Source organism: Myotis myotis, unplaced genomic scaffold, assembly GCF_014108235.1.
Source record: "Myotis myotis isolate mMyoMyo1 unplaced genomic scaffold, mMyoMyo1.p scaffold_m19_p_9, whole genome shotgun sequence".
NCBI classification, from domain to species: Eukaryota; Metazoa; Chordata; class Mammalia; order Chiroptera; family Vespertilionidae; genus Myotis; species Myotis myotis.
In genome coordinates this window covers 68,167,774-68,184,650 of record NW_023416401.1, presented here as the reverse complement: position 1 = coordinate 68,184,650, position 16,877 = coordinate 68,167,774, and the positions used below count along the sequence as shown (strand labels likewise).

At 42.9% G+C, this 16,877-nt stretch overlaps 1 protein-coding gene across 4 annotated transcripts in view; it reads right to left on the bottom strand.

The window, feature by feature from the left end:
• PLCB1 (phospholipase C beta 1) overlaps positions 1-16,877 on the bottom strand; it is a 628,875-nt gene that overhangs the window by 121,217 nt on the left and 490,781 nt on the right. For 2 of the 4 annotated variants that reach the window (XM_036322262.1, XM_036322264.1), the window contains exons 12-16: positions 16,512-16,594; positions 9,693-9,777; positions 8,145-8,352; positions 3,002-3,069; positions 1,055-1,151 (exon numbers count right to left, since the gene is read on the bottom strand). In XM_036322262.1, coding sequence (XP_036178155.1) covers positions 1,055-1,151; positions 3,002-3,069; positions 8,145-8,352; positions 9,693-9,777; positions 16,512-16,594 — 541 coding nt within the window. The remainder of the gene's footprint in view (positions 1-1,054; positions 1,152-3,001; positions 3,070-8,144; positions 8,353-9,692; positions 9,778-16,511; positions 16,595-16,877) is intronic. The other 2 variants (XM_036322263.1, XM_036322265.1) reach the window with 1 other exon arrangement.

The window sequence follows — 16,877 nt, the reverse complement described above, 5'->3', positions numbered from 1 at the left end:
TAAATCAATTTAATAGGCGCTTTGTAAACTATGTGCGAATATTGTTTTTTAAAAGTGATAAAATAATCTAAAATACAAAGAGAAAAGAACCGGTTTGTCCATCTTGGGCTGATGCTATTGTTACCAAGTTCTGAAGAGCTTAAATGCATCATCTCCTTCTCAGCTTGGCTGCTTGTCTAGAAGCTTTTCCCTCATGTCACAGTAATATAAATAGGACATTTTGAAGCGGACAACTTGTGGTCAGCAGCACCAGTAATTGTAGCATCAAAGAAAATGTTGAAATCTTTATACTTAAGCTGTGTTAGAAATTAAATTCTTTATTATAGAGACTTAGATACCATATGCCACTAAGTTAAGATTCTTTGGGCAAAATTATACAGTTACACCTGTGTGTTATGTAGAAGCTTAGATTTTGATAGATCTGTAAATCTATCCTTTATAAGAGGCTGCTGACCTTTTGACCTGATAGCATCTTACATTTTATGCAACGATAGAGGGCAATTTCATAAAAGGACTCTTTTCTCTAGATGGAGGAAAGATGATATTTTTCTTTGCATCCACTATGAATGCGTGCTTGGATAAAGGAAAAAACACAAAGTGATATGAGGCTAGTCACATGTTCTCCGTGACACATAAAACAGGCTGGACAAGTGGAATGTGGATAAATTGGTTGATTTGGTTCTATTTCCAGCTATCAGGGCTGACCAGTCACTGGCTGCTTCCTCTCTGGGAAGGTGGTTTATTTCATCACTGTCACTTACACAATGGTTGCAAACAAAAACCAAATGTAAAACTCTCAATTAGCTGTATTCTGTCCAACGTCTGTAGACCTAGTACGTATTTTGGAGAAACATCATGGGATACTTTCTCATATGGTTATTGTAATATATATATATATCATATATATCACATAGACAACCCAGGCATATATTAAAGACTCCACCAGCAAAAAGTAATAGTTATATTAACAGTAACAGTTTTTTGTCTAATCGCCTTCTGGTTAAAATACACTTATTATATGTCACATTAGGGTTTTTGCTCCAGGAAAACTTACTTTTTGAAATTTCAAATGACTCAAACTTGACTGGCTGAATATAGTTCACCAGGTTAGACATCTCTTCTGTAGCCATGGCCTCGCTCCCAGCAGTCCCCTGGAAGCAGGAATAAAAATAACATTCCCAGAATCAACATTATATTGCCCAGGGTTATTTTCCCAGGGCAATGCTCACATGACCCAGGAGCGCAGAAAATCATTCCTCCTCTCCTGCAGATGCTTATCATCAATAGAAAATTCATTCCAGGGGGAAGAAAAGGCCAAGCTTCTCATTACCCACATGTGGAGTGGGCGCAGGGAGGGTTAGGGGCTGCGGCACCAGCCTCTGCAGGAGACCCTTAGACGTTCAGCAAACCAGAATCCTCATTTTACTACAGTGATTCAAATCACAGGAAAGTTCGAGAAGCACTGAGCTTCATCTCATCGCCATAGCAGGACGCCTAAAGTTAATACATCAAGAACTCACCGTACAACTAGGAAATGAGTATGTGGGTAACCCCTAGAGATGAACTGAAGTTATTAAAAAACAAAGATTACCTTGTGGAAGTGGGTTGGGTGGGCAAACAGCTATTGTTTTTCTTTATGTAAATATTCCTTCTCTCCTCCCTTCTTGGTTTCTGTGAGCCTTTTAGGCAAGCAGTACAGTATAGTGGGGGGGGGGGGGGGGTTCTTAAGCCAGATTGTCTGATTTGAAATCCAAGCCTACACTTAGAAGCTGTGCAATCTTGGGCAAGTTACTTAACTGCTCTGTGCTTCAGTTTACTTATTAAAATTAGTATAAAATTAGTTCTGATAGCATATACGGTTTTTGTGATTATTGAATGAGTTCATGTATAGGAAAGAGTCCAGAACAGTGCTTGGAACACAGTAAAACATCATGTTATTTTAATTACTATTAACTATTACATGTTATTTTGATAATGTTTTAAACAAAAAACTAATACTGAGTATTGGCATGGATAGAACTCTACAGGTTGATCTTACATTTTCTCCCATTTTTAGATGAGAGATACATGGAGACAAGCATTCTTTTGAAAACTCCTATAGCAATATTTAGGTTAAATGTTAATTTGAAATTACTGATTTGGAAACAAATTATCAAATTAGAAAGGTACTTTTTAAATTATTAAAAATTATTGATAAGAATTTATCAACAATTAAAATAATTCTCAGGCATAAATACTTTATCAGACATTATAACAAACTTTCTCCTGAATATTAAGCTGCAATTTAGTAGGGAAACATAATAAGCAATGTCCAATGCATTAAACAAAATGATTGTAAGAGGAAGAATATCAGAGAAGAACAGCTTATTACTTATTTATCCTGAACTGAATTGCGAAGATACAAGTACTGAGACAGGTACTTTTTAACATACTTTAAAGCAGACGCAGTATAATTTTTTATGAGAACTCCTGCTAAAACAAAGTTAAAATTCCAATTCACCTAGCTCTGATTCACTTATAGGTTCTCTGCAATTAATATTTCTGATCTCATGAAGTTATGTGGGGTGCTTGATCTCATAGCTCTCTAGTGTTTTCAAAATACAACAATGGAATGAATGTCATATTTCTGGATATTTCTCCAAACCTCATGTCTTTTCTGAACCTCGGACCATTTAGCAAGCCATTTAATTGCCTCAAACACTGAAGCCGGAAGGTGCATGTCACAGATTTTGAATTCACCCTCTTGATACCCAATTTGATGGAAGGCAAATCTCAACAGCATGTTCATTTTAGAGAACTTTTTCAATGCCCCACCTATTCCTTTACTGACCCAAGTTTGCATCTTCAGGTTCCAAAGGGTAGTGAAAAGTTTTAAAGTGAACGGTGATTCTTTTCACCACTAGATGGCAGAAGGGGACCATGGACTGTCAAGAGGGAGCTGACTACCCTGGCAGATTCGCTGGATGCCTCTGTGACCAGAGGGCAAGCCCTGGACACCCACCTCATCCATTGAAGACTTTTTACAGTCATCATCATCGTCATCATCGTCACTCTCCGTATCAGCTTCCCCTGTCAAATTTCAATAACAGATCATGAAGCGAACAAACATTTACAAGTGTGAAGCACACATGCCATGTGTATTACCAAAAATTTTCTTGAAAATTGGCCTTTCACTGTTTGTTTTATAATGATTCTTATGGATAGTTAAATTTTATTAATCACGAGAATTATAGTAATATTTTGAATATGGACTTTTTTGGCAAATTTGTTTTGTGAATACCATTTGAAATGTATAAACTCTATAAAAATGCTAAACATTTTAATCTATGTAAAAAAAAAAAGACATCACACACAGTTAGTTTCCGATGGCACATGTGTCCTATCTTGATGTGTGCATTCTCTTTAAGGGTCTGGATCACCCTAAAACAGACAAACTATCACTTCCCATCTTTTTTTTAACCCTGACTCTTCAATGTGGTGCTTGGCCTGTGCTCCGTGACCTTGCAGTTACTTTCCCAAGGCCATAGAGGACCTCACAGAAGAAAGGAAGGGGATAGGGGCCGGGGCTGGTGGGGCTGTGGTACCACACCTGACCACACAACCACTCGAAGGTCCAACTGCATCCTATGATTTGCCTGCAGGCTTATTTGATGAATGCATTCTTGGATGTAACTTGGAAAAGGATGAAATCCTGTTTAAGAGGGTAGGTAGGGTAACATAAGTAAATACTTAAATCATTCTGCATTAGGGAAATCTATCTCAGCTTCACATTTTGCCAATATGCAGTCATTCCCAATGGCTCGTTTTTCTCTCTGCAGATTTGGTGAATGATCTGCCAGGTTAAATAATATCACCAGTGCTCTGCCCTTCAGTGGCCTGAGGTGACCTCTGAAAATGGTTCCCTATTCACTTGACCCAGATAACCCCACAAAATTATGCCCATCAAGAGGTTCAAATCTGGGTGGTCACTTTAAGAACACTCGTGAACCTGCCCAGCCCATCAAGGGTATGCATATTAGGAAAGCTACCAAGTGTCTGCAGAAGTGATGTGCGCCATTCTGTCGTTACAATGGTGTGCCCTGGCTACAAATAGTGGGGCTGGACACAGGGTCAGTGATCCCCCCAAAGTGCTGAGTTTTTGCTGCACATGTTTAAAAATGCAGAGTGATGCTGAACGTGAGGGTGCAGACCTAGAGTCTCTGGTCATTGAGCACATCCAGGTGAACAGGCTCCCAAGATGCAGCACAGAGCTCCCGGGCGGGTTCAGCCACAGGAGCTCCCCCTGCCTCACTGACAGGATCCTGCTGAAAAAGAGCAGCCTGTTCCTAAACCAGAAGAGGAGGCTGCACAGAAGAAAAAGATATCCCTGGAGAAACAAAAGTGTATGGCCTGGGAGTAAATTGAATATAAAATAGATGCTAATGAAAGTTTAAAAACTATTCTCACTAATATGAGGCATTACATTCTTCCACATCTCTGGGCTCCCATCAGACCCAGTAATAACAGTTCTGTAAATAGAGTTTCAAGTAAAATGTAAAGAAGGCATCGTTCTAAATTGGTTGAGTTGACGACGGCAGGGTACACACAGTGCAATAGCATGATGCTCCCCATAGATGGCAATGTTGGCTCAAAAATGAGGCAACTGGATTGGCCAATCCCTCCTGCCTTCTAAGTTAGCTGCCATATCCACGCTATATAATTGACAGTACCCACAGCACTGTCTTCCAAGAAGCTTAGAACTGTTTTCATTTGGCTGATGAAGCTGAATTGATTACTGAATGATTGCAGTGAGCAAAACATTCATGAACTATCTTTAGTGGAAACAGAATTTTGGCTCCAGCAAGCCTTATTATTTATGGCTTATTTATTAAAGAAAGCCACATACAACCACTTTATGATGCTTATATTGTGTTAGTTAATAAGGTAAGTCCATTGCATTTTATTTATTTTATTATTATTTTATTTTTATTTTTATATTTTTATTGATTTCAGAGAGGAAGGAAGAGGGAGAGAGAGATAGAAAGATCCACGATGAGAGAGAATCATGGATTGGCTGCCTACTGCACGTTCCCCACTGGGGATCGAGCCCACAACCCGGGCATGTGCCCTTGGCTGGAATCGAACCCGGGACTTTTCGGTTCGCAGGCCAATGCTCTATCCACTGAGCAAAACCGGCCAGGGCAAGTCCATTATATTTTAGATAGAAAAGATATTCTACTAAAGACACATTCTTTTAGGAGGCTAACACATTTTTTTTTTCTAATCAAATTTGTTGCCCCAAGTAACTATGTTTTGTTTTTTAATCAAAGAGGGGATTCTTTTTTGTCAACTAATTTAAAAAGCCGATTGACAGAGCCTCCTGCACAATGCTGCATGGGGCACAATATAGCAGTCATTCCAAATACTCCATCAGGTCAGAATTTGGTTGCATGGGCTGGGGAGGGCGGGAGGGAGGATTTGTCTTCTTTTGCTCTATGAGCAGGGACCTGATTTTTCCTTATGTCTTTGGAGGGACCTTGAAGGAATCTTGTTGGACCATGGAAAAAAATCTTATTTTACCCTAGTTTTTTAAGATAAGTACACTGGCAAAGGGCTGAATCCTGGAAGACGCACCTGGCCAAGCATGGCCACAAGAAGCAAATTAGTTCTGAAATAAGAACCATTTCATGCTTTTTAAAGTTCCTTGACTTCACAGTGCCAAGAACACCTATAAACCAAATTTGGTCAATTAGCAGTCCTCCTTATTCAGGGGCCTACCTGTGTATTACAATGTCAAAATTTTCCACCGGAATAAATAAACATTGCTCAACAGACTATGGGGCTAATTTAGGAACTACCAAATTACTAACAGATTGCTGCTCTTTCTCTGTATTAAGCAATAATGTTCGGTGCCTGTGAAAATCACTATTTGTGTTATGCAGCCAGTGAATAAGAGGCAGGGAGCTGGGAGTGAGGAAGGCAGATGGAAGCCAAGCACCCACATCTGAAGAAGATACAGGTTACTCGCCAGCCCCAGGGGATGGAACTGTGCTAGGGAATAGGTGGGCTGTTAATGACATTCATCCCAAAACTTCACAAGGAACATTCTTACTGAGAACAAAAGCTGTTTTTGAAAAAAGAGTCAGAATTGCATAATAATGTTTGAAATAAACATTCAAGAACTTAAAAAAAAAAACTTTCAAAGAATTACATCATGTCTGTTGATAAGGATTTTTATCTAAAGGAAAGGAATGGACAATTGGCATGGAAAATTAGAAGAAAAGATAAATCAGAGAGTTGGCCAACGCTCTTTTTTCCCGATTGCCACTGAGTTTATATTTTAATTTTTAAAAATTATTTTAAAATCTCTTAATTGGCCGAAACCGGTTTGGCTCAGTGGATAGATCGTCGGCCTGCGGACTGAAAGGTCCCGGGTTTGATTACGGTCAAGGGCATGTACCTGGGTTGCAGGCACATCCCCAGTAGGAGATGTGCAGGAGGCAGCTGATCGATGTTTCTCTCTCATCGATGTTTCTAACACTCTATCTCTCTCCCTTCCTCTCTGTAAAAAATCAATAAAATATATTTTAAAAAAATCTCTTAATTGCCATATGTAAGTATACAGAGAAGAACAGATATCATATATATATGCAGTGCAATGAATTTAACCAACATAAACCTGCCTGAGTGACTAGTACTCCGATCAAGAAACAAAATATGACCCGAAGTACCCTTGGGCTCCTCCCAGTGACGTCTTCACCAATAATAATCATTTCCTGACTTCTAATGACATAGGTTAGTCCTGCCTGATTTGGTACTTTATATAAATGGAATCATGCCATACTTTTTAAAATTTGACTTCTTTTGCTCAACATTATGTTTCTGAGATTCATTCATATTAATGTGAGCAGTTGTAGTTCATAATTGCTGCACATTACTCCATGATGTGAATGTACCACGGTGTGTTTCTCTGTTGGTGAGCATTTGGTTGGTTTTCCGCTTGTGGCTGTTCTGAATAGTGCTGTTCTAAGCACTTCCTGTCCCTGCCCCTCTGTGAAGATTTATGTGCACTTCTCTTGGGCTCAGACTTAGGGGTGGAATTCCTGGGGCATAGGGGTGCCACCATTCAGCTTTTGTAGATACTGCCCACAGTTTTCCAATGGCAGTTAAACATTTCATTGGAGAACTTCCTAGATTCAAACCTAAAGTTTCCTCCACTTGCCACCCTCCACCCAGGAGGTCTTCATGATACACTTTTCAGATTGCCAAGGTTATTTTAACTAAACTTGGAAAATAAATTAGACTAAGTCACAAATAATTCAGAGAAAATGGGTGACCACTTAGATTTCTTTTCTCATCAACCACGAAAATCTATTTCAAATTAAATAAAAAAGGAGAATTATTAATGTTAAGCATTACTTAGTAGTTTTGATAGATAATTTAAGTAACTTTGCCCTTTCACATTTTAATAGAGCTCTTTAAAATAGGGGTATACTGAATTGCCCAGAAGTCTCAGCATCATCAATGAGAACACATGCAGTGAACATCTTGTGCCCAGTCCTATAATTCATGCCAAGGGATCCCTGCCCTAAAGAAGCTTAAAACCATGAGGTCACTCCAAAGGTTATCTGGCTTCTGTGGTAGCCAGAATCATGACCTCCCCAAAATGTCCATGGCCTGTGACTATGTCCTATGTCTTGGATTATCCTGTTGGGTCTGGTGTAAAGACATGAGTCATTCAAAACAGCAGACCTTTCTTGGCTGTGGTCAGAGGCAGATGACAGAAGGGTCAATGAGAGCGATATTGCTGGCTTTGATGTTGAAGGAATGGGGCCACTAGCCAATGAATGTGGGTGGCCTCTGAAAGTTGGAAAAAGCATGGACTAGGATTTCCTAGACTCTCCAGAAAAGAATGCAGCCCTGCAGCCACCTGCAGCTTAGCCCAATGACACCGCATGGACCTTCTGACCGGAACTGGGGGATAAGACATTTGTGTAGTTTTATGCCACCTCATTATAGCAGCAAAGGAAAGCCAATAACATTGAGATTTGAGCCCAAATGGAAATGTAAGAAGTATTTCTAGCTAGTTTTAGAGGAGCAATTCTTAAACCCATACATAATAGGAGACAGAGAGCCCGCCTGCCCCTCACTCCCCAGCCCCTCACCTGCCAGCCCCTGGGCCCCCAGCCCCTCACCGGCTCCGGGAGACGAGGGCTCGAACACGCTGGAGGAGTCACTGCACGTGTTTGAGACTTGTTCTGAGAGTTTCTTTTTGCTGCTTCCTTCCGACGACTTGTGTGATTTCTTCTTATTTTTCACCAAAATTTTGTACATTAAATCCATAGGGCTTGGAAGAGGAACTCCAGATTCCAGCTATTTTTTTTTAAAAGAAAGAACATTCTTTAAAAACCCTCCCCTTTCCTTTCAGATTCTCTCCTCAAGCCCCCAGGACAGCTCTGGACTCGAAGAGCTTCCAGGTTATCTTTTACTCCCGATATGATAAGATGAAGATAAACTAAGTGTGTGCTAAGCCGGGCTGGCTCAGGGCTCCTGGCTTTTTCCCATAGCAGGCACATTATAATTACCATTCTTATTTTCCCCCAGCGAATCCACATGCATCAGATCACAGAAATACACTAGTAGCTTTGGTGTGCGAACACGAAGTGCCATGAGTGTCCGTAGGACCATATAAATCCAACCGCTTTGACTTAGGACAGAAAAGGAGGCCTGGCCTGGACTGTCCAAGGAGGAAGCCAGTTCGAGTGGCGTCTGCCAGGCAGAGTTGGGAAAGACAGGCACCGTAGAACCCACTTTTCAGTGCAGTTTAAAAACAGCAAAAGCCCCGTCCTGGCGCCAGGTAGTTCAGCTGCAGCCTCCTTGGCATGGGCAGAAGTGGAGCAGGTGGCTTCAGATTTCCTTGCCGCCCTGAGGTTCAAGCCACCCTTGTTTGCAAGGCTTACTTCAGGTGTTTCAAGCTTGCACCTCTCGTGGGAAAGTCAGTTTCCCCTGCCAGGCTTATTAGATGCTGCATCAGGAGCACCTGTGCAAGTCCCGAGAGGGGCTGTTTTTAGAAACTCCCCTAAACTTCCATATAAGCCCGTCCTGTGTTCTTTGCTTTCAACGAGCCTGGGCACTGGTATGAAAAATCGTGTAAGGATGTGGGGAGACTTGGAGAGAGGGGGGAAGAGGGAAGAGGCTACCAGAGGCTGTTTCAGCTGCTTCCCCTCCCAAAGCAGGGGTGTTGCCATGGCTACAGGACGCCTGAGTTCTACCACCCCAAGAGGCACGTTCTGGGAAGTGAGCAGCGGCCAGCAGGGACAGGCCCAGATGTCACTGTGCCACCTGCAAGGCCCTGTTTTGCCAACCCTTTTCTCTCAAAGGGGTGTGATGTGGTTCCCTGGGAGGTGATCGGAGCCCTGTCCCCGCAGACGGCCTCTGTGGGCTGCGGTTGCCTGTGGGAGCCCTGCAGTCCTGAGTGGGTCACGTCTGGCAGCGAGAGAGAGGGAGTGAGACTGTGGGCAGAGGAAGAGAATGATGTCTCCCACCCTCAGTGGCACACACTACCCGTCTCCTCCCAGTCCAAAGGTTCATTGTCAAGGACATAATCTTACCAAGAAAGGTAAACATGAAAGGCAGGTAAGGAAGTGCCCCCCCTACCTCCGCTCATAAATAATACATTCGTTCCCTCAGGGGTAAACATCAAAAATGCTTACTGGGTATTTTTCCAGGGGCTCCATGAGAAGGGCGTCCCCGAAGATCAGCCGACAATACTCTGCCATCTTGGCCTGCTGCTTCGGGCTGCGGGGAAAGGAGAGAGAAGGGGGGCAGCAAGGAGGCTTACTCCAGAGGCTGGACAGGAGGCTTACTGTGTTATTAACCACAGAAAGAGGCAATGCCCTTTCTGGATCCGTGTTTATCATGCAAAATCCCTTGTTTACTACCTGCCCTATGAGAATCTGAATACCATACTCATGGCAATATTCTCAAATGTCCCAGAGTTAGGCACTCAGTCCCTTTTGTTTAATTTCCTGATTCCAAGTCAAATGCAAGACACTTGGGGGGGGGTGGGGGAATTTGTTCATGATTTCATGTGAATTCTTGGGTGAAATTTGTTCAACCAACAGAGAGACCTAGACTGCAAAGGAGGTTTATAAGGAGGTAAGGGAGGAGAGGGAGGAAAGGAGAGATTTGGACAGAGAGGAAGGAGAGAGGGAGAGAGGGAGAGAGGGAAAGAGAGAGAAGGAGAGAGGGAGAAAGGGGCAGGGGAGGGGGGGAGGGGGAGAGAGAGAGAGAGAGAATATATCTCAAAATGTAGAAGGGCAGATGGGCAGAAGCTTTGGGAAGAGGTCCTAGGACCTAGAGGAAAGACAAAAGCAGCAGGCACCTTGGAGAAAGGTGTCTGCAACTCTTATTTGCATAGTAGAGAAGCAAAGGTCTGTCAGCCTGACTATGTGCCTGCAGGCATCTGGTCTGATGGGAAAAGGTTGGAGACTCCAGGCTCTCAACCATTCTTGATGTTGAGGATAATGGAGAGGATAACAACTACTCTTGGAAAGGGACAACGCTGCTGAGAAGATGAAGTAATGGATGCAAATGCCTTTTCAACGTTAAAGACCAGGGCAAAGGTAAGATGATTGCAGTCAGACTAGACAACTTGTGAGCCTGCGAACATAGAAACACCATTCCTATGAGGTACCATCCGCAGTCTTTCAATACGCCTGCTTCCTTTGACCTTTTGCAAAGCAATAACATTTTTCTCATTCTGCAGAATGTTAAATATCATTACAAAGGCATCCAATTCCATCGGGTTTTGTGGACCGTGATTTTGATCTACAGGCTGCCAAACTCGATTTCCAAGAGTCCTCTCTACGTGCTGCGTTGTGAACACCTTTAGCAGAACTGGGACTGAAGCAAGAAAAAGTAAGGGATAAAAAGCCTTCTTTATACAATTCCAGTTGATTTAAAATGTGATTATTTTCCTTCTCTCTTGGAAGACATGACTGTTAAGCCCGGATCATGGACTGCTTTTTCCTGGAAGGGGGGGTGCCTTTGGGGGTTCAAATCATATCGTAATGGCCCACAGGGAAAAGCACTCCTTATGCCCCCATTTGTAAAAAAGCACATATTTGTGGGCTTTAGTGAGTTTTCTGGGGTCCAAATATGAGCCTGAATATGGAATTGCAGGGAGAGGCAATGAAGAGAGTCACAGAACTTGCAAATCCCTTCATAGCAGCTTCCCAACTTCTCAACCCGCCTTCCTGGAGGCATATGAGATTGACTGCATGGCCAAGCAGCCCTGAGCATACACTGTGGCGTTCCTCTGCAGTTACACAGAGAGGAAAACTGCCAGTCAGAGCAGCAACCTGAAAAGCACTGGGGGTGCAACGTCTGAGAAGTTGGGGAGCAAGCAGAGATGCGGCCCATCTGGCAGGCAGCCCGGGAATCCTCAGTTCAGACACTTTTGCTCAAAGGATAACTGACCCTGAGGCTCAACCAAGCCAGCCAGCTCTGTGCCTGTAGCTCAAGCACGTCCATCTGTGCGGGGACCGCATGGTCCAGATTGCACAAAAGAAACTGTCCAGACCCTCCATTTCACTTTCACAGAATGAAGCTACTTAAACACCACAGAGCTTTGCTACCCAAGTGTGGTCCATGGCCCAGCAGCATCAACAGCCCTTAGAGCTGGTTAGAAATGCAGGTTCAAGGCCTTCAAGGCAGATTCTGAATCAGAATCTGAGGAAGCACAGCCCAAGGCTTCTAGATCATTCTGAAGCACGCTCAAGTTTAAACCAGCTAGAATTGCCCTAGCCAATCTGGCTCAGTGGTTGGACCATCAGCCTGCAGACTGAAGGGTCCTGGGTTTGAGTCCTGGTCAAGGACATGTACCTTGGTTGCAGACTTGATCCCCAGCAGTGGTCGAGGCATGTGTGGGAGGTAATCAATCGATGTATCTCTCTCACATCGATGTTTCTCTCTCTGTCTCCCCCTCTCCCTTCCACTCTGTCTAAAAATCGATGGTGAGGATTAATTTAAAAAACACACACAAAAAAAAACTCAAATACTACGATTGATTAAAATAAGGGAACAGGTGCTGAAGTAGATGATATTTTTCTTGAGTTTTGGAATTTGGAGCCCCAAGTTCCTTTGATCAGAGACCTGGTGGGAAAAGGGCTCACAGGAATGCCCTGCTTTCAGGATTTCTCAGGGAACAATATTCTCACCAGCAGAGGGAGGTGTTCCAGGTGTCCCTTGCAGGTGACAGGCAGATTCCTGTGTTCTGTAAAATAATCCTCCAGGCCCAGAGAAGGGATTTTCTGGAGCACAATCTTACACCCGATTCCACTAAAGCAGTGATTCTCAACCTTGGCTGCACATTAGAATCACCTGGGAATCTTTTTAAATCCTGATTTCTGGGCCTCATCTTCCGGAAATTCTGTTTCTTTGTTACTAATGTTGTGGCCCCACCCCATAACAAAGAAACAGAATTTCCGGAGGATGAGGCCCAGAAATCAGGATTTTAAAAAGATTCCCAGCCCTAACTGGTTTGGCTCAGTGGCTAGAGCGTCGGCCTGCAGATTGAAGGGTCCCGGGTTCGATTCCTGTCAAGGGCATGTGCCTTGGTTGCGGGCACATCCCCCAGTGGGAGGTGTGCAGGAGGCAGCTGACCGATGTTTCTCTCTCATGGATGTTTCTGACTATCCCTCTCCCTTCCTCTTTGTAAAAAATAAAATAAAATATATTTTAAAAAAAGATTCCCAGGTGATTCTAATGTGCAGCCAAGGTTGAGAACCACTGCTCTAAAGAGTCACCTGAAGCTGTTAAAGCTGCAGGTGGCAGGCTTAGCCTCCAGTCCCCTGACTCACTGGGCTGGGAGTGGAGGCCTGAAACCTGCATTTGTAACACGTCTGCAGGTAATTCCTTGGCAGGTGTTTAACAGGCCGCAGTGCTTAGAGCAGAGAGCTCAGGCTTCACTCAAATCATGGTAGGTCTTAAGAAAATGAGGGTTAGAAGTCAGAGTCTGGGGTGGGGCCTGCGACTGCATTTCAATCAAGCTCCCAGTCATGCCTACGGTGCTGGTCCACGGATCAACTGCACTTTGTACAGCAACGATCTACGTCTGACCTAGACTTTTTACAAACCTGCCTCAAAATCAACAGAGAAGGAGAGAACAAGAGGTTGGTATCCAAGAAAAAGTAAAGCGCCCTATTCGGTAACCAGGCAGTTCACGCTCTCCACAGGCGCACATGCCCACCTGACAGGAAGCTGAAGCAGAACAGAGGGCAAGCTGAATAGGAAAGGACCGTGGAAAACAAACCAGCTTTAATTGCGGGTCAGAACTGCAGAAATCGCATTGAGAGTATCAATAGTGGCTACCATGGAGATGAAGTGAGAGGAAAATATTCACATACACATTTTTGAGCTTCAGACCATCGCAGAAACATCTAGGCATATTGAAATACCTGCAGTGTTTTAATAAAGTGTAGGCACCTGGCAAAGTGGTCAGTTCTCTGACCGAGAAACGTGCCTCATTTCATGGGGTCAGTCCTCTAAACCAGCTCCTCCTCTATAGATGAGGCATCGATAGTGCAAGGGAATTAAAAGCCCAGGGCAAATCTCCCACTGTCCGTGGCTGAACCATGGCTAGATGTTACTTCCTTGGATTTCAGTGTAGAATTCTTCTTTTGAAAGTGCTAGCTCACAAATTAGGCAGAGCATGGGAGTGAACTAGGACTTTTCCAATGCTTATTTCTAGAAATTTGAAGTCAGGAATGGGGGTGTGGCTCAGGAATCTGCATTTAGTGGGTTTCTGAAGGTAGCAGGTGGACCAGGAGAAGTTGCCAGCAACTGGTGGCAGATTCCCCTCTGTCATCCATGAATAGGTGATTGCAGATATTTGGAGAGAAAACCAGAACATTCCGTGAGTTTTATTTTTTCCAGTATGTTTGTTTTGGCTCACAGGAGCTGGGACCAGAGATCCACAGCCTGTTACCTGCAGAAGGGTAACATGGTTCACTAGATACCGCACATAGACTTCAGGCGTCTTTGGTGGCTGTGTCCCTGGGCCTCTGTGTTGAGAAGGATTCTGAGGTTACATCTAGGTTTAGTGGGAACTCGTGCTGCAGCTGATGAATGATGTCTGGCTCCCGGCTCAGCAATGAGGTGAGGTGGCCCACGTGTCAAGCAGAGGGTTTTACCAGCAAAGGGAAAGCTTATCAGATTTCCAAGGGTGCATGGCAGTCCTCCCAGGAAAGGACTGTGGTTGAGCGATTTTGCTATGTGCAGCTCAAGGACAACAGGATTATGAGGCAAACAACTTCCTCCCACAACAGAAGTCAGTATCTTCGTATTTCACAGCCATTAGATTGTCTCAACGGTCGGAGATAAACAGCAGGACATCCAGAGGTTGTTTTCCTGTTTTCTTTTGTTACTCGTGAATTATTCATAAACTTTTAATAGCTAAATTTCTCATGTTTTAAACCAGAAAGAACAGTATTATGGCATTATCGTTTTTGCTTTTGTGTGCAACATAGGCTTAGCTTTCATACCGTTTGGGCTCTCCGTATGACGGGTGTTAAAAGATGGCAAAAAAATGTCCTGTGGTTAAGGGTACAACTACAGACATGTGAACATTTTCAGGCAGGTGCCTTGTGGATGCTCTCATGGTCTTCATTTGATGTTTTCAAGGTTCGTGAACCTCTGCTTAGGTGTGGGGATGGTGGTGGTTAAACCCATGTTTAAAGCCAGACTAGCCGAATTGGAATTCCAGCTCTGTCACGGTTTAGCTGAACAGCCTTGGGAAAGTTACTCTCTTTGGGACTTAGTTTTTTCATCTGTCAAATAGGGACAATCATAATCATAATATGTATTCTTAGGAGCACCTGGATTTGTGGGTTATATGGGCTTATGCTTGGAACCCTGCTCAGGACATAATGAATCTTGGCTGTTATTATGTGTGTGGTGGTTTTGGTTGTTGATACCTCTCTGGCTACCTTATAGGAGAACTCAACATAGTGGGTGGGATCATCGAGAAAGGATTTGTACATTTTGTAAACAGCTTTTCACTTTGTCTCATTGACATAGGAGTATTTCTTGAAGAAAATAAAGGTGCTAGATTTAGAGAGATTCTTCCACAAAGGAAATAACCATCAACAAGTCTGGGAATTACAGTGCCTGGGAGAAAGATGCTAAGGCACTGTGAGAGCCCCGTTACACATGGGTGGGCAGAGATGAGAGAAGGCTCCAGGAAAGTCAGCTGTAAATCAGAGCTGTCGCAGCAAATGAGGTAAGAAATGCAGCAACTGAAGGGGCGCTGCTCCCTTTTGTTAGAACAGAAAAAGCAATGTAAGGGAAGAATGTATTTTCTCTTCAGTCGACCCGCAGAAGAAGTGTTAAAAAATTATGGACCCAAGGATTACATCATCCACTGGGTGACTGTTTCCTAATGAAACAGAATCATGAGCTGGTAAACGTAACACAGGTTTCCCGAGGGCAAACTAGAAGTAAGGGCTCTCGCCACATACACGTTAACAGATGATCCCATTTAACTGCTTAGGAATTTCCTGAAGCTGAAATTTGCTTATGACCAACCGCTTCCCGAAGAGTTACTGAAGTGGAGCCTGTGGAAATTAGTTGGGCAGAAGGAATTAGTGACCTGGAAAGGACTTTCAATGAGCAGGGAGGAAAGACCTTGTGATCAGGACAGGTGCTGCTGGCTGGTCCTTGAAATGAAAGAGGACGACTTCCCAAATACTGGTGTGAGCAATGATGGCCACTGCTCCATCATCATCTTTAGATGTTAATTCCATGCTCAAGAATTTCAGTTGCTTGAATTTTGGTTCAATGCAGATTAGACTTTTTCATTTTGAAGCTCTTGAAATTAAGTGCATGACAAACTAATACCCACATATTTGAAATAAACGTGTCTTACGCTGGTCCTCTGTCATAAATGAATATAAAACAGTAAAAGTGAAACTTCCTTTTCTTTGTGTAGCTCAGAAATAAGTGCAGGCTATTTTGAAATAGGAAAAAGTTTGCCAATACTAACAAACAGGGGACACCAATGGGAAGAGGATAGCGGGAACATCTGGTGGTCTGTGTTCTATATAAGTGCAAAGTGGCAGAATAGCATCTACAGCTGTCCCTACAACAGCTCCCATATATATGGAACTATCCATTGTGGTATGGCTAAACTGACCATCAATTTGCATGCAACAGAAGGAGCTAATGGAGGAGGATTGTAAAAGCGCCCCCTGAAATAGAGACTCATATTATGTAAGGCAATGTGCTCCACTGCCTTGTAAGAATCCTACTATGGCATGGAAATAGATTTCATAAGTCCAATGGATTATGTTAACATAAATGAGATTTAAATGAATGAATTCTATTTCACACAGATGAAAACATGCCACCTAATACATAACATAATCAAAGAACACCATTAATAATGTCAAATAATCTTACATCAGATGAACAATTATTAAACATGCCCTATTTGGGAAAAAGACTTCCTATTACATGTGTTAAATACTTACGAGTCCACATGATTCTCAAATGAAAGGAGAATTGGAAAAGGTGAAGTCTTAAATGCACACTCAGCGATTGCTTCTATCACTTCCTAAAAATGAGAACACATATATGTTCAATATACCAGAATTTTAATGTGTCTATTTTTCGTTGGGGTTATACTCATTAATATGGTTATAGTTTCCACTTGTAAAATAGTATCAAACGGCTTGAAATGGCCAGAAGGGATTGTGAAGGCTGCTGCACTCTAAATTTTCTGACTCTTGGCAAGGTTAAAAAAACAAAAACAAAAAAGAACACACCCAAAAAACTATTTTGGTGAAGGAGAATGGTTCTATTTTCTCATTACATCTACTTGGGTTTTTTAATAATAA